Source organism: Chlamydotis macqueenii, chromosome 18, assembly GCF_036417535.1.
Source record: "Chlamydotis macqueenii isolate bChlMac1 chromosome 18, bChlMac1.mat, whole genome shotgun sequence".
In the NCBI taxonomy this organism is placed as follows: domain Eukaryota; kingdom Metazoa; phylum Chordata; class Aves; order Otidiformes; family Otididae; genus Chlamydotis; species Chlamydotis macqueenii.
Window position 1 is genome coordinate 6,650,862 of NC_141573.1, and position 17,491 is coordinate 6,668,352.

Here is a 17,491-nt window from a genome sequence, read left to right on the forward strand (position 1 = left end):
GGGGCCTGAGGGGGGCGGGGCCAGGCGGGTCTCCAGCCGGTGGAGGGCGGGGTTGTGGGCGGGGCGCAGCGGGGGGCGGGGGAAGGGAGGGGATATATAGGGGCGCGCCGGGCGGAGGGGCAGGAGCAGAAGGAGCGCAGCTGCGGCGGCCGAGCGCGCCCGTCGTGGGGGTGTGAGCAGCGCAGCCCTCCCCCCCCTTTCCCTCCCCCCCCTTTTTTTTTTCCAACCCTCCCCCCTCCCTTTTTTTTTTTTTTTTTTTTTCTCTCTCTTTCCTTTCCCCTCCCATCCGCACCGAGGGAGCCGGCTCTCGGAGATGGGGGTCGGGTGCTGAGCAGCACTCCACCCCCGCCCAGCACTCACACCCCCGCCGGGATTGTTTGCACTACCCCCCGCACACCCACCCGGGTGAGTACCGCTCCGGGGGGACGGCCCGGGGGTGTGCGCTGGGGGCTCAGGCAGCCACCGCCCGGGCCCGGCCGTCAGGCGAGCGAGGGGCTGAGGCGGCCGCCGCCCGGCCCCTGGGGCTGGGGGGGGCTGAGGCGGGCGCGGCCCCGACCGCCGTGACGGGGATGGGGGGGCGCGGAGACAGCCACCGCCCGGCCCCGGCCCCTGAGGCGGTCACGACCCTGCGGTGCCGGGGACTGAGGCGGGCGCGGCCCCGCGGGGAGGGAAAGGGCCGGGGAGCCCTGGGGGGCGCGGGGGGCTGTGCAGCGAGAGGGTCCCTCCCGGGGCGATCCCCGGAGGGGCTGGGGCTGGGAGCAGGGAGCGGTGCCGGCTGACGAGGAGCCGCTGCCTGCGCCGGGCCTCTCCGGCCAGAGCTGGCAGCCGCCCTCCAGCACCCTGTCCCGGCGGGGGGGGGGGGGGGGGGGCGGCGAGGGGAGGCGCCGGGCCCTGGTACTGGGCTGTGTGCGGAGCAGAGGGGGCCCTGCAGCCCCCCCCACCCCTCCGTCCAGTCATCTCCCTTCCTCTTCTTCATTTTCTTTCTTACGGGCTCAGAAAATGCTCTTCCTCCTCCTCCTCCTCCTCCTCCTCCTCCTCCTCCTGCTGTTGCCGGAGCTGCCAGGGCTGTGAGCAGAAATCTAATGAGACCCGACTGCCGGCTTATGTAACTCCCCTCGCTGCTTAGGGCTCTGCTGCTGGGGCGGCTCATGGGCTTGGATCCCCCAGAAATACTGGCCTCTGTACACGGAGGGAAAAAAAAAAAAAAAAAAAAGAAAAGTTTGACACCATCAAGGTGATTTGTTTGATCAGCTGCTCGTACCATGGATCCGTTCTGGGGCTTAGAAAAATTTACAGCGTCTGCCCGGTGCGCCTTCAAAGGATCATTTCATTGCTAAAGGACGTGGAGGAAGGGAAACAAAACAGATGGATGAATAAATCATTTTTAAATGTCCCTTTTAACCACCCAATCAGCTTTTCTGTACTGATTGTGTCCCTTTTGTAAATATCTTCTGTTTGCCCTTGATCTTTTCCTTATCCCCACCCAGTGCTGATCCAGCAAACGTTTAAAGGTCGCCTTATCGTACAGGCTTTCAAACTATTCCCATACCATGTTGGGGAGAACGCAAGTGGCTCGGAAATAGGGTTCCTGACTTTAAAAGGAGATTATTTGGAGCAAGAAATAAAAAAGCATCGTATTGACATTGTTGAAGGATTTTGATATTGACTTTGGTTTCTCTAATCTTTAGTGACAGCTACACTAAATTTTGTGCCTAGTGATGCAGTGCAGAAAAGCACACTGTTAATTGAAATTCTCGTTGGGCGTTTAACTCGAGCCAAAATAAATACATTTTGTTTCACTGGAACTTTTTGAACAAAGGTGTCTCCTGTGGATGAGTACCTTTATGCGAAGGTGCTGCGGGATTTTTGTTAGCAGTACGTCTGCTAATACTTGATTCTTTAACTTTAGATAGCTAATTTCTCTTTTGTCCTTTGTGAAGGAGTGGCAACCATATTTTATATTAAATATAAAATGGAGTCATGGAGAAGGAGAAAAGCACTCCTTTTTGAGGCTATCGAAAGGCCTGTTAGCTCCAGTAGCTTTTTGAAATCTGAACCGTAGACAATGCAGTATATTAATCTAATATATATAAAAATGTATTATATCTGATAATATCGAATAATTTGTAGAAAGGGAAACATTTGTGAATTAATTTATTGTAATAATTTCACGGTCGTTGCCACCCTAATGACAGAAGATACGTGCATCTATTTTGTGTGCATTGACTGCATTATCGTTTTAGCTATTCCGAGGAAGAATCGTTGTCTATGTACAGCGGACATTTTCTCTTCCATTAGCATAATTTTGCCAGCGCGCAGTTTATGCGGATGATTTGCTGGGACTTAAAATACATGTTGCATAATTTTAGTTATTTGTGTGAAATCTTCTAAAGCAGCTGTTAGCGTTTTTATAATTCTGTAGCTTACGGTGCAACCGATATGTTTGCAAACTTTAAAATAATAAATGACCCTTGGACTAAGACCCTTCAAGCTAAACTGATAGTCTGGTGCTAAATTTTGCAGCTGAGTACTATAAATCATCCAAATAGGGGTCGGGAGTTGAACCCTTGACAGGCCTGGCAGTTCTGTGATGTCTTAAAAATTTTCCTTCCTGCTTTCTGAATAACTAAACAGCAAGCTCATGTGATTTTGAAATGCCCCGTGCTGTCTATGTAAACACGCGCCAGTGCATCTTCCGCAGCGTCGTTTGTACGTCGTACTGAACGGAGCTGACATCCACACCTTCCGCAGGCGTGAACATAAATAGTTTGATGCGCGTTTTTTTGACTTTAAAAGTAACCTATTTTATGCAGAAAGTGAAGTTAAAAGAGTAGGCCTTGGAGCTTGATCTTACGCTTTCCTTATTTGGATGTGTTTGCTTTTGTTTTTTCTTAAAGGAACAAGAGCACTCAAGGTGAAGGATAATAATCAACTAGAATCAGCACTTTGAATGAAATTCTGTTTCCCTGTGGCATCTTGAACACTTTCTTCTTCGGGTTTTGAAACAGACTTATAACTTTGTGGCATAGCAGCTATGCAGCTTGAAATCCAAGTAGCACTCAATTTTATTATTTCATATTTGTACAATAAGCTTCCCAGACGACGTGTCAACATTTTTGGTGAAGAGCTTGAAAGACTTCTTAAGAAGAAGTATGAAGGGCACTGGTATCCAGAAAAGCCATACAAAGGATCAGGGTTTAGATGTATACATATAGGGGAGAAAGTGGACCCAGTCATAGAACAAGCATCCAAAGAGAGTGGTTTGGACATTGATGATGTTCGTGGCAACTTGCCTCAGGATCTTAGTGTTTGGATCGACCCATTTGAGGTTTCATACCAAATCGGTGAAAAGGGACCAGTGAAAGTGCTTTATGTGGATGATAATGAAAATGGATGTGAGTTGGATAAGGAAATCAAGAACAGCTTTAACCCAGAGGCCCAGGTGTTCATGCCAATTAGTGACCCAGCATCTTCAGTGTCTAGTTCTCCTTCTCCTCCCTTTGGTCACTCTGCTGCTGTGAGCCCAACTTTCATGCCCCGCTCCACTCAGCCTTTAACCTTCACCACTGCCACATTTGCTGCCACCAAGTTTGGCTCGACCAAAATGAAGAATAGCGGCCGTAGCAACAAGGTCGCCCGCACTTCTCCCACCAACCTTGGCTTGAATGTCAATGACCTGTTGAAGCAGAAAGCCCTTTCCTCCTCCATGCACTCTCTCTACGGGCTTGGCTTAGGCAGTCAGCAGCAGCAGCAGCAACAACAGCAGAAGACTTCTGCCCTTTCTCCTAACGCAAAGGAGTTCATTTTCCCCAACATGCAGGGTCAAGGTAGTACCAGTAGCATCTTTCCTGCTGACAGCCCCCTTAACCTCAGTCCTCTCCAGTACAGTAATGCCTTTGATATGTTTGCAGCCTATGGAGGTCTAAATGAGAAGTCTTTTGTGGATGGCTTGAATTTTAGTTTAAACAACATGCAGTATTCTAACCAGCAATTCCAGCCAGTTATGGCTAACTAAAAATAAAAGGAAAGTGAAATACAAGTAAATACTATTGTACAAGTTAAAATGCACGTACCCAAGGGTGTATCTTTTTTTCCACCTCTTGAGATTTTTTTTAAGGCTTGTAGTATGAATACATTCAAGCTTGGTTAGATAAATACAACATGCATCATTTTTTCATTTGCCAACCAAGCACAAAATTATTTTATACTGACTGTACATTACAAAAAATATACTCTCAAAATATGGCCTCTTACAGTATTTAAGATATAGCAAGGACGTGGCTGATTTTTTTCATGTGTATATATATATATGTACGCAAACATATATGTATATATATTAAAAAATTGGCACTAATAGGTGGGTTTATTGGTCTTTTTCTAATTGTATAATTTAATTTAGTACAAAGTTTGTAAAATATCAGAGTATATATATTGTTTCTACAACATGGTATTGCATTTATATCTTTTTACTACAGTGATCTGTGACAGCTGCAGCAGCTTCATGTTGTATTTTTTTTACTGAAATTGTAAGATATCCATCTTAAAGACATCAATTCTGAAAAAAATTGAAAGTTGTGTACAGAATATTCCTTAGTGGTGGAATTAAAATGTACGAAATATTTGCTTTTTTCAAAAGAAACACAAATTGTATTTTCTGTTAAAAGTTTAAAGATTTTTGCTATATATTATGGAAGAAAATGTAATCGTAAATATTAATTTTGTACCTACATTGTGCAATACTTGAAAAAAGGTATAAAAGTATTTTGAGTCAGTGTCTTACATGTTAAGAGGGACTGAAATAGTTTATATTAAGTTTGTATTAAAATTCTTTAAAATTAATTGGCTGTTGTGGTCTGTGTTTTTACTGTTCTGCTGAAGATCAGAGCGCTGCGTTTGTTGTGTTGTCGCTGCTAATGATGCAAAAAAGCCTGACTCAGTGCCTCACAAAGGAGCGATGGAAAGGGCTGCTGTGTTGATGCACCGCAATAATGGGTTGCTTTACCTAAAATACTACTGACAAAGCACATAGCCTGATTAAGTGCTCGCCTACAATTATTTGAGCAAACTTCTCACTTGTTTTCCGTAACTGCAGCTCACTGAAGCCAGAAAGGTAATTTTATTTTTTTTTTTTTCCTTGAGAGTTAAGACTCTAAGCGATGTGAATGTTGAGTTACTGTGTGATGTGACGTCTCTAGAAGGGACTCAGGTGATTCAATGAAATTAACTTCCCATGTCATCAGAATGGATTTGAAGTATTATCTGGAGAGGTCCCAGACCAATGCATCAGCGTTCTGTTTCTGCATTAGGGATTAATAGCTCAGGAACCAGGCTGAATAAAAGTGCTGATTGACAGTTTACTAACCGCATTGTAAACTGCCATTTTATATGCTCTATTAAAAAGGGAAATGTAATACAACTACAATGTCACATTCGAAGGTTTTTATTTTACTGGATTTTACCAATTTTTAAGTTCGTAGATTCTCAAAACGTCAGTGTGAGTGGGAGGAGAAAGAATTCAGAGGCTGACAAAGCAACTCAGCTTTTCCAGGGCTATTTTGAAGTTGCATCCTGTACTCTTTTCCGAACTTTAGTATTCTGAAACTGGAATTGGAGGCGGAAGGTCAGTCTTTTCCCGTTTGATGCACTTGATTTTACAAAAGGTGTCAATTCCATGCTCGTGTACACCCCCAGTTTGGTGGAAATAGCCTAGTGCTGTAAGGAAGAGGGAATTTTTCAACACCAGCGTGAGATCTTTGCTTTGGACAGAGGCTGTGAAGAGATGGACGGGGTAGAGACGTGAGGCTGACAACGGTATCAATTTTGAATGCCATGACAACCAATTCAAAAGCAGTAATGGGAGTGAAGGTTTTTTTAGGCATTCGTCTGTCTCTTTTTAACTGACTGCTCTTTATTGAGTTGGCCATCTGGTTTATCTTTCCACTAACAGCACATCACTGGACAGAACTGTACTTGAAAGTGCATCATTTGGTATCTGATTTTAAGTGGATGATTTGGCTTTTAAAAGGAATTAGAGAAAAAAATACTACATCAGTTACTGGAAAATGGAGAATGTTAGCTCTGTGTATTATTTCTATTTGTGTGCCTAGACTTTAAGGCTTAGTACAATTTTACTATTTACAATACAGTACTACCTCAACTGCCTAGGAGGGGGAGCACCTCTGACAGTGGAGGCTGCTCTACGTGTTCTGTAATATTTATATTCCTGTGATTTAAACTGAGATCATTTGTCTTAAAGGTCGTTGAGCTGATCCTCCTCCCGTTCTGAAATGTTCACTGCCACTGTACCCAGCTCCGCATATGAAGGGCAGTGGTTTGCAGCAAGGAAGAATCTCTGGAAACAAGGTTGTTTTTTTGCAGCACCTTCTAATATTAGGATTTTAATAAGCAGAGTTTTTTTTTATTGTGCTTTGCAAGGAGACAATCTGTAGAGAAAGCTTCCAGCTTTCTCAAAGAATGCAAATGCGAATATTTTTAATGTTTTCTCTTACTCCTTATAGAAATTAAAGATGTGTGCTTTCTGTTCAGTCTGCTTCACCCATTTATTTATCTTTTGCTAAAGTTTGGTGCTGAATTTGTTAGATCAAACATTTACATTGCAACATTCTGTTCTCAGTGAGTGCCAAGTCAATCTCGGGTTTAATTTGTGCGCACTCAGTATTCTGCTCCTGGGCCGTGCTGTCAGGTAAGTGTGTTTGCCTTGAGAGGAAGGACCTAAAAAGGGGGCAAGGGGGAAAGGAAGCATTTACTCAGTTGTGCAAGTTCTTTTGTATTTTCTTTTGTGACCATGCGACTTACTTCCTTAAAATTGCCGGCGTAAGTTAAACCTCAGAAGATGTCTTTAATTTACAGTGAAGAAAAGGGTAAAACCGTGACGTGCGCATCCCCCTCGGTGCTGCTTAGTGCATCCTGTCTCGTCACTCAGAGTCCCCACCCCAGCACGAGTTCAAAACACTTTCATCTGCAAGGCTCACTCAATTCAGGACAAGTCGATAACTTTTCAAAGCCGTAATCTGACATCTGTGAAATGGAGCTCAGAGGCGTCTTGGCGTGGCAGGGCAGAGAGGATTCAGTGGACAGCTTCGGTCTGTGACGCAGTTGTTTTGCGGGTAGACTGCAGACCTTGCTCTTGATCAGAAGTCTAGCAGCGGTCACCAAAATTAAATTGATCTGATTATTTCTGCAAAGGGGAGCCAGCTCGCAGGTGGAGTTTACAATACGTAGTGCTTCGTTACTGCGTCGTGTTCTCGAAGGTCCGTGCTGCGGATGGGAATCCAGAGTGAATCTCGGTGAGTACAAGTTTTGTAGTTCTCTTAACTTCAACTACAAATTGAGGATTGGGCGTAAGCCACAGAAAGATCCATCCCTCCTTCGCCATGCAAAATTAGAAAGCTATTAAACATTGCTTGTACGATCTCTTGCTACAGGCAACCGTGGCAGATGATCACCCAGCTACAGCACGGCCGCCTGCCCAGCTGTCCGCGCCCCATGCTCCCGCCGTATTGCAATGTGCGAAACACCGTTAGTAGCAAACAGCCCCCTTGCATTTCTGAAATATCAAGTAACCAAACAACTAGTTGTTAAATCAGCTCTTTGCACCGGCATGGGATCAAACCAGAGTTCATCTACTGATCTGACGCCCCAGACTGTTCTATTAACGTTTCAGGAATAAATACCTCGGAGTGTGTGTTGGTAGTTTTGGAGCAGATGAAGCAAACCGGCGGTTCAGCACTCTTTTTTTATATCATCAGCAAGTTGATTTAAATTGAGTGTACAGAGTTGGCTGCATTCCTCTCATGAGCTGCATAAAAAGTTTGCTAAATTGAAGTGCCAGAGCTGTAAAATCCTGCTGAAGGGATTGTTTCTAAAGATCAACGAGAGGAACGGTTAAACTGTTACCGTGGCAGCGCGCATATGACTTTTGTCCTCTTGGCTTTATTTTAGTGATGGTAGTAAAGAGTTTTGCCTTACAGAAGGGAAAAAGCATTAAGACTCAGGAACGTAAACCGCATTCCCTTTGGCACTCCGAGTTCTCTACCTCATAGACAAAATATGATCAGTGTGCGGAACGAATAGCAGGTGTAAAATATTTTTAGAAAAAACTTGGCATTACGGTGCAGACATCCCTCAACCCCCATACTTTATTCTGTCAACTTTTGTTTGGTAGAAACAATCAGTAGTATTGATGGCTGCAGTTTTGGGGGAACTGGCTGTAGTTTTCATTTGGTGATTTAGCACTTCAGGGGCCTGAAATTAGAGATCCTCTCCTCCTCCGAGAGCTGAGACACCACTGCATTTAAACAGTCTGTCAGCTCCGTGCCCTCGTGGAGCTCGTTGCGCTGCGTTCCCGTTTCCCCTTAGCTTCGCGATTACCCATAGCATCAAACAAGAGGAGTCTGGGAATGTAGTGCCTTAATTATTGTTTAGTGCCCCTGCGAGCTGCTTTGAGAAGGTTATATCAACAGGACTGGCTAATGCAATTAAAAACAGACCTGGAAACCCATCTTTTTTCCTTGGCAGGTGATGTTCATTCCCTGCTACACCCATAACCCCTTCCTTTCTCTTTTCTGCCTCTCCCACAGAACCCTCGGAAGGACCAGCTTGTGCGTTGCTGCCTCTCGCTCCTTGCTCGGCTGCACCAGCCTTTCATGCCGCTCTTCTTTTCATCCAGACTCCGCTTCTCTCTGACCTCATCTCCTAAATTGCTCAATGCCAGGAACTGCTGTGCCATGGAGACCTCAGCACGCGGGGCTCTAGCCACCGAAAGGTACCCTCTCCCTCTGCTCTGTGTAGGCTAAGGCTTACTTGTCTTTGCTTCGCTTTATCCCTAACGACAGAGCACAAAGAACTACTGAATGTCAGATAACAGTTAAGGATTATGTTAGATGCTCACAGTCTCATTAAACTGGATGAATTTGCTGCTTGGGCAGCCTCATCCGGTAATGCAGCAGCCTGGGAGTTTTCAGTCGTGTTGATGGAAATGAGAGGTGGCAGGTTAGTGAAGAACACGGTATAATAGATGACAACTCAGGCACCCCACGTTCCAGATCTGACTGTGGGCAAGTCACTGCCCTTTTCTGTGTTGGTTTCCTCCTCTGTCTCCATTGAAATTTGCTGTTAGCAAGTGTCGGATGTTAGCTGGCTGTTGCTGCCTTTTTGCTGTCAATAAGGAAGTTCATCCAATTTCTGTAGGCCACAAGAACATCTTCTGAGGTTGACCTACTGTTCCCTCCTTTTATCACCTTTAGTCTCTGTGGCCTTTGAGAGTCTCCTCCGTTGTACAGTTCACTTAACATGTACTAGACCTTTACATTTTGAAATAAGGCATGCATATGAAAGTAAAGCATTTGATTCTCATTGTCCATGGTGTGTAGAGTCTGATTCATCCACCGTTGGAGCAGAAGGCCTCTGGAGCAGTGAGATCTCACATACTGACTATTGTGATTCTCTGAAAGAATTTCTGTGGGTGTTTCTATAGATATGGAAGTATATATTCCTCCAGTACAAATCATGTGAAAATTTTACACCAGCCTACTCACTGAAGTTGCTGCTGGTCAAAATTAGACTTGATTTTACAAACTAAACCAAATTCTCCTTTAATTTCCATTAGACCATAAGGTTAAGTATCCTGTGTGCCAGCACAGAGAGAGGGCTGCTGGGTTCTGCTGCCAGCTGTGCTATGAACTGTCTGCCCAGTCTTCAACAGATTGCTTCAGCCTTGTCAAGACTAGTTTTTGTGTTTTTAAGCCCATGCTTGAGCCTTTAACTCCCTGCTGAGTCTCAGATGTTGTAGATAACTGCAAGGTGTTTTTGAAACCAACGGGTTCTCGGTCTGTCTGTGTTTCTCAGGGTTAGTCAGGTATGTGCAGCACCTCTGTTTGGCAATGTAGTGGGAAGAGTGCAAAATTCCTGAATACCACTGAAAATGGTAACACCTGGGGCAGTTACCTACTTTGCAGATATTTGTGAATCTCATATTTATTAACTGCTTTGAGCCATGGGTTGTATTTTACTTGAGAACAATTGATATTTCATTTTTAAATAATGCGTAAGAATGCTCTCCACTTATGCCTTCTGGACTGCCAGTGCTCTCCTTAAAGCCTCCTTTCAGTACTGCCAGACCCAATCACTTGAGAAACTGTGATTCAGGCCTGCAAGAAATTATACCTTAGAAATTATAAGGTAATTGTAAGTAATAATCAACCTCACACCATATTAATTTATCTTCTGCGTATAGGCTTCAATAGATTTCATAATATTCTAGCTTTTCTCTACAAGTCCACTACAAACTTAATTTTTAGGTGAAAATTTAGATCCTTAAGAAATCACAAGTTCCCTGGGACTGGCATTTCACAGGAAATAAAATACCTAAGGGATAGTGATGAACTCAGAAGTGTTGGCAATGAACCACAGCTGCTTGATGGAATCAGATTTCTAAGTGATACGGAAAGACTGAGACCTTTCACCGCCCTCCTGTCTGTGCAGTTTGCATCACAGACTTGACAGTCTGGTGGCAACAACTGCAGGCAACCAACTCAAATTAACTTGTACGAGCTGATGAAGGAGAGAAACACTGGGTAAGAGATCAACCGCTGCATCTCTGACCTCTCACTCCTGACCTTCAAGGGAGGTCACCAAAACTACTTCAAAAGACAATCTGAGTACTAAAATTCCTGACTCTAGGATATAAAAACCACACGGATATTGATTGCATTTTACGTTATAGTTTTTGCTACCACCAGCCATCCCTAAGCAATAATTATTCCAGTCTCTCTCGCCCTCTCTTTGTGCCATAAATGATATTATCAGCTGTCCTCTGGCTAGTATCCTCCCTTTGATCAACAGGAACCAATCATCCTTTTGCTCAAACTGCCAAATTCATTAGTATAATGAAGTTTAACTCCGAACAATTATTCTCAACCTGCATTTAGCTGGAAGGTTATTGCTTCTATTTCAGACCTAGGGAAACCTTATGTGCCTTATGTGCCTGAAAGCGTGTCTCGTTTCTGCAAGTACGCCAGCTGACCTAATAAACGGTGTCCCCTCTCCCTGCCCTTCCTCGCTTACATCTTGCACTCTCCTCGCTGCAACGCGTCTGCGGCACCGCTGCGCTTGTTCCCGAGCCTACAAACGGAGGCACAGCCTTGATGAGCTACTATGGGAGGTGCTCTACTAGCCCAATTAACAGGAGGGAGGCACAGGCATCACGTGGTGGAGCTGCTCAGTGCATAAGCCATCCATCCCACCTTGTCTGAGATTGCCTTGCTCTCCCCGAGCGTGCCATGTGGCAGTGCCAGGAAAGTGAAGCTGCTGGTGACACTGGAGAGCTGGGAGCAAGGCTGACCGGATGGTCACCTCAATAGATGGCACACATTTGGAGGTGATGAACTTTCAGAGGTCAGTAGAGTTGTCTTTCATTTTTACTTCGTGTCTCTGTGGTTTTAAGAATTCAGATTTGGAGCAGCTTACCTGCCCGAAGTCAGATAGCAGGAGATGGGTTAAATTTAGGATCTGGATCTCATCTTTACGAATCAGTCCTTTGTTCAATATTCTGCTGTACAAATTCTTTCTTACCTTATTTATTCTTTTAAATTCCTGATTTTTCTCTCTATTTTCCTTAGAAGTCTTCCTTTAGAGTTGCTTTTCTTAGTCCCTTTCCCAAAACAAGCCATTCTCCTCATTCTGCTTGTCTGAGGTCTGTCCCTTACCACGTATAATTTGCAGTGTGTTTTCTGATAGAGACTGTAATCTCTTCAGGGCAGGGCTGTGTCCCTCTCCGGACTCTCAGTTGCCTGTTTTACTCTACGAGGTTGAATAAGAAGGGCAGAAATAGAAGTGTATACAGACACTACCAAATAAATTGTGTATTTTGTGATCTATGCTCAAGAAACAAATTCAGGAATGATTGTTATTAGTAAAATAGTTTATGCTGTACCACTGGAGGCTTGAGAAGAAGTAGATGCTTTAGGCAAAGAAGCTTCTTTTACAAAACTTTTGTGGAACATATTTATCTAAAAATGCACATAGTTATGGTAGAGAATGATGTTCCTCTGCTGATCTTTAGTTAATTGACAATGGCAACATGGGACTCTTAGAGTTTGTAAACAATCCTGCTGTAGTGATATCATATACTGCATCCCTTTCCTTCCTACAGCATCCCAAAGCCCTTCCCAGGCTGATTTCTGTGGCCTCTGCTGCCGTTGAAACAATCCTGCTCCCTTGGCTCTACCACTGTGCCCACCGAGGCTCAGGAGAGGAGGATGGATGGGGAGGAGGATGACCCTCTTCACCTACAACACGGGTAACTGTGGAGAGGCAAACCTGGACTGTGCAGGAGAGATTTTTGCCTTTTACAGTCACCACAACTTTTCCTCTCTACTTATGTGCTGTGGGTAACTTGCAGCTAATAATGCATTTAAAAATACATATTGGTCTGAGATCTCCAGTGAGTTTGGCTTTTTGATGCCTGCACAAATGGACTCCACATACTTAAATGTCTGCCTGAAGAAATCAGAAAACGATTGATACATAAGCAGAGACAGGGATCGTCTGTGAGGCTGACTTTGAGATTACTCTCTTCAAAAGTCAGAATGTTTAGAGCTTTGCCTATTTTCCGGAGAGATCTGAGGCCATCCAGCCCCAACCCTGCCACTGGGGGCATTGCTGCAGGGTGGCAACTGGCCCGTTCCCTCTCGTGACATTTGCATTTGCTCAAACAAAAGGCTCATTCTGGCGGGGAGTGCTGCAGCCAGGTCTCACGTTGTCCAGTTCCCAGGTGCTTTTTGGAAAGAGCTAGCTGTGCTCGAGTGCCTGGCTTTGAGACACTTCTGTGGGGCACTGTCATCTTGGATATTTTAGTCTTTTGTCATATATAAAAAGATATCTGGATTATTTGCAAGCAGTTAGTCATCTGCTAGCCAGAGTGGGGTTGTTTTCCTTAAGGATGTTTAGGATCACATAACTCCTACAGGCAGAGGGGAAAATGTCTGTCGATGTTGGGATTAGTCATACAACTGCTGCAGTTTTCTTCATCCAGGGCCTTTTCTTTCCCTCCCCATTAGACCTCCTGAACTTGAGAGCTGTATCCGATTTCCAGCCTTTCCCATAATGACATTTATCTGCGCAGGCTGAAAGACAACGGGGAGCCCAGGCTGTATAACCTCTAGCCAGTTATTTCTTTTTTTACTTGGTTGTTTCTTCCGTAATCGCTTGATAAATGATGCCATGGAGAGCTGGGAATGAAAGGATATGACCTGCTCACCATGCTTGCTTGCTCTTGCCTTCCAGCAGCAGTTCCGATTTTTCTGTTCCCCATCAGCACGAGGTATAACCCCATTTCTGTGCCTTGCAGAGGTGCTGTGAGGGTCCCTCCTCCCTTGAGAGCTCTGGGTGACCCTGGGGTACAATACCACTGCTGTCGTAAAGCACCTCTCAGTCATCAACAGACTTTTATCCTTAGAAAAGCCCTGTCTGGTATCGCTGTCCCCATCCTCGAGGTGGGGATGGAGCAGAGGAGAGATGGAGGAGCTGCCAGCTGTCCCTGCGGAGCTGAGGATGGGGTGAGCCGTGGACTTTGGCACCGTGAAGGCTGGCCTTATTCTTCTGTGAAATGCACCATCCTTCCCACATCATGGAAAAAGAGAAAGTATTATTTACTTTCCATCCATTCAATATCCTCTACGGGATCAGGATGTGCTTAAACTGGGGACCGCTGCTTTATGGGGATGTTTTCAAGGGAGCTAATGTCGAGTGTGACTCAGCAGCAGTGATTGTCGCTTAGGGGCACAAATCCTTTTTGCTGGAGAAGACCTGGGCTGTGCAGTGCCCACAGTGAAGGCGTTAATCGGTGTGCAACACTCAACAGCATCCTAGCAGTACAGGGACAAGCCAGTCGAGACAACAAGGAGGAAAATTGGAAATTGGTCACTATTACTTGTAACTCTTTGAAGTCCTCTTAGAAGGACACCCCAAAAGCCCACCAAAACCCAACAGATTTATCCTGATGGTCCTGCTGCGCTGTAGTCAGCCCAAGGTGAGGGGTCTATGTCGGGCATTTAACTGCTCTAAGAGTTGTTTGCCTCTACAAAGGTGAGGTACTGGGAGGCCAGTTGCAGAGCAAATGCCTTCACTGTGCACGTTGTCCTTGTGAACTGGAAGAACCTGAAGGACTGGTGAAACAGGGACCCTGTAGCCAGCTACTGCCAGGCTTCACTTGGGGATTTTTCTTTCCTCGGTCCTTCCAGAAATGAAGTAACATTTGCTGGGAGGTGCCTTTCGACACGGCAATTGGCCCACGAGGCTGGGTTGAGGCATGACTGGGTATAGGATGCACTAAAAATATATGTGACAAATGTAAACATTGACTTTTGCTGGGGTGGGAGCGTGTCTGCCGAGAAGCGCCGGGGCGGTCGGCGACGCTGGGTGCTGCGGGTGGCAGAGCAGCAGGGGGGAATGCTGAGTTAGTTTTTTTTTTTTTTTAAAGCAATTATTTAAAATTGTAACAGCTTCACACATTAAAATTGCAGCTTTTCCGTCATCGTGTCATGGTAACCCCATTTCAACAGGTAGGGGAAGGAACTGGAAGGGGGGAAATAAGGAAGTGAAGAAAGAGGAAGGACCTATCGAAGGGGAAATGCCTCCACCTCCTCCCTCCTCTGCTGGGCTCTTTTCTTTGTTTGATTTTATTTTGCAACATAAAAGTGAACATAAAAATTAGGAAGGAGGTAGTATGACCCCCTGCTTGTGGTCGAAGGCAGGGCTCTCCTCCACTTCCAGCCTCACGGGGAGCAGGGGACGGGGCAAGGTGACACAGCTGGGTGCCACGTCAGCAGCCCGTGGCTGCCAACAAAGGTGGCCATTGAGAGCTGGAGAGCCCGTGTGTGTGCTCAGCAATTGTGCTGTGGGAACGGGGCTGAAACCACCAGCTCGCTTTTGCGCAGGCAGCTGATGAGCCACGTGTGCATGCTCTCCTCCTCCTCCTCCTCCTCTCCAGCAGAAGGTCTCGGGGCGCCTGGGGAGCGGTGGCTGCAGGCTGTGTGGATGTGTGGGAGCTGGCCATGTCGAGCTGGGCTGGAGGATGGTGCTGGGTGGAAATGGATTCCCCCAGGTGAGCAAGCACCCAAGCAGCCACAAAGCAAACAAATGTGCTTTTCCTCAGCCCATTGACTTTTTTTTTTGTCAGCTGAGGATGCAACAGCAGAACAAGGGAAAATGCAGCTCTTTATTTCCCTCCCTTGCTCTTGCTAACTCCAGCCATCCCCTATGGGCAGCTCTGGAAGGGATGAATAAAATGAGTTTGTTCAGGCAGCTTCTGCTCCAGAGCATGAAGTTACTCAGAATTTGCAGGAGCAGGTCATTGTAGACATTTTTATCCTGTGCCTATTTTGCTCTGTCTCCGACTGATGTATTACGGATCATTCCAATTAACAGTGCATGAACGTAAGCAATGCGTTACTCGTACATTACAAACCAAAACAGATAATTTTTTTTTAGTTATGTTTGAAAAAAACCTATTCATGTTCAGATTTTCTTTATGCAAAAACAAAAGCACCTGAACTCCAGGCCAGGGAGGGTTTGGTGAGCAGAGACTGGAGGAGCCTGGCTGCCCCACATTATATAAACAAACCGCTGGTTTTGAGAGCAGACCTAGAGGAGTTTGCAAATGCATTTATTTAAGCAAGCAACCCATCTGCTCCTACCAGTAATGGATTTGCAGACCAGTTGTGTATTTGCTCAGCTCACAGGCCAGTGAGTTTTGCATATGTTACATGATTTGCACAAATTGACGTGTAACGTACGCACACGTGCTTACATCTGGAACACAGGAGCCACGAAGACAGGGATTTGAATAGTGACCTAGTTTGCACCTAGCAGTGTCTGGATCTTCAGGCCAAAAATGTAATTTTTTTTTTTTTTAATTAATCGTTAGCTTTTATTAGGCAGGCTGTGGCAGTGCCCGTTTCGTAGGGCTGTGTGACTTCTGCAGGATGCGGCTACCACAAGAGCAAGGCTTGGAGCTGCTTCCCGTACCTGGCTGGCCGAGAAGGAAAACTCCAAATTACACATCAATGTTGGACAGCCGGATGGAGGACCTGCCACCACCACACCATTGCCAAGTACATGGAGACGCGTTTTAATTTTAGCTATGGAAGTAGGGAAAAGAAAGTCTTATCCAGAAAAAGAAAACTAGTCCCTTATATGGGAAATATGGAATATAAGCAAAACCCCAAAGGTCCTACCTAGAAATATCTTTCTGAGTCCTTCAGGGTGTCAGGGGTCCCTGTTTCCATGTAAGTGTCCATCTCCCACCACTTACTCCTCTGGTGGCACCCGACGCTCTAGAAATCTCCCTTCTTGTAGAAACAGCACTTTTTTATCACACTCAGGAATGCTTGCAGAATGCAATCTCAAATGGTCGGTCACGAGCATTTGCCCTGGAGCTTGATTTAAGGAGCTGTGCTGGACCAGCAACATCCAGGAGCTGTTTCCGCGATAAGGTCCCTTGAGCAGGTGAGAAAAGTAGAGGCTAGAAACTTAAATTTTATGACCTTGTAAAGCCCAGAGGCTCAAACTCGTGACGAAAGTCTTACAGGACAAGGTAATTGCTAAAAAAAAAAAAAGGAGAAAGGAAAAAAAAAACCTCCAAACCTGTCCTCTTTCCAGATTACCAACTAAACAACCTGTGAGCTGCAATAATTCTGCAAAAGATGCTGTCAGGAGTGTTTTTTACTGTGAAAGTAGTCATAAATAATAATAAAAAAATGCATATGTGTGTATTTTACAAAGCAAGGAAAAAATTTCTTCCTCTTCAAGCCCATCGTCTGTGAATAATTTGTGAACAAGAGAAGCAGCTCCATCTATCTTACCCTGTATTTGTTACAAATCATTTGCTCATGTGTAAATCTTTCTGCCAGAGTTGGAGCAGCAAATCCTCCTTCAATTTTTGTCTGCTGAAAAACTTCTATAGCTAAACATGAAAAATTGAATCGAAAAGTAACAGGTGTAGAGGTGCATCTCAGGATGAATATATTCCTGGAGCCCGCAATGGCGGGGCTGGCTGACAGTCTTTATGAGGCAGCTGGTGGCTGCGGGGCAGGATTTCTGGCTGGCATGCATTACTGAGCCGCAAAGGCTGCTAATTTGGCAGGAAAACAAAAGCCAAGCCAAAAAGATCATCTCCAAAACCCACTTCCCTCCCAGCACACCTACAGCGAGCGGGCAAACAGCCGTTACCCGAGTGGAATGCGTCAGAGCATCCCATCTTGGAGAAAACTCTTTTTTTTTTTTTTTTAGAGCTCTCAGAAGGTCCCTAGGTGGCAACACTGCTCCTCCTGACCCTTCTGTGAGTCTCCGACTTCCGAAAGCTCCTGCTTTGGAGATTATGTGACTGAGTGAGACCTTAAACTTCCATTCACAAATAAAAGTGAGAAAATGAGTCTACATTTAATGCTGGTTAGAGTCTACATTTAAAACG

General features: G+C 45.2%; 1 protein-coding gene and 1 long non-coding RNA gene across 2 annotated transcripts; both read left to right on the forward strand.

Moving 5' to 3' along the window:
- The first annotated feature begins 240 nt into the window (after positions 1–240).
- On the forward strand, positions 241–4,839 carry TOB1 (transducer of ERBB2, 1). The gene is made up of 2 exons (XM_086762304.1): positions 241–405; positions 2,898–4,839. Exon 2 carries the CDS (start codon positions 3,035–3,037, stop codon positions 4,013–4,015), a length of 981 nt encoding a protein of 326 aa, XP_086618430.1. The 5' UTR covers positions 241–405; positions 2,898–3,034; the 3' UTR covers positions 4,016–4,839.
- Positions 4,840–8,634: 3,795 nt separating this feature from the next.
- LOC147598464 (uncharacterized) lies at positions 8,635–16,923 on the forward strand. Its single transcript, XR_015260561.1, has 4 exons — positions 8,635–8,785; positions 11,295–11,415; positions 12,173–12,319; positions 15,947–16,923. It is a non-coding gene; the product is annotated as an uncharacterized LOC147598464 (long non-coding RNA).
- The last annotated feature ends 568 nt before the right edge of the window (positions 16,924–17,491 follow it).

Coding starts and splice junctions, on each gene's coding strand:
- TOB1 (XM_086762304.1), top strand. CDS start 3,035: ATGCAGCTTGAAATCCAAGTAGCACTCAATTTTATTATTTCATATTTG.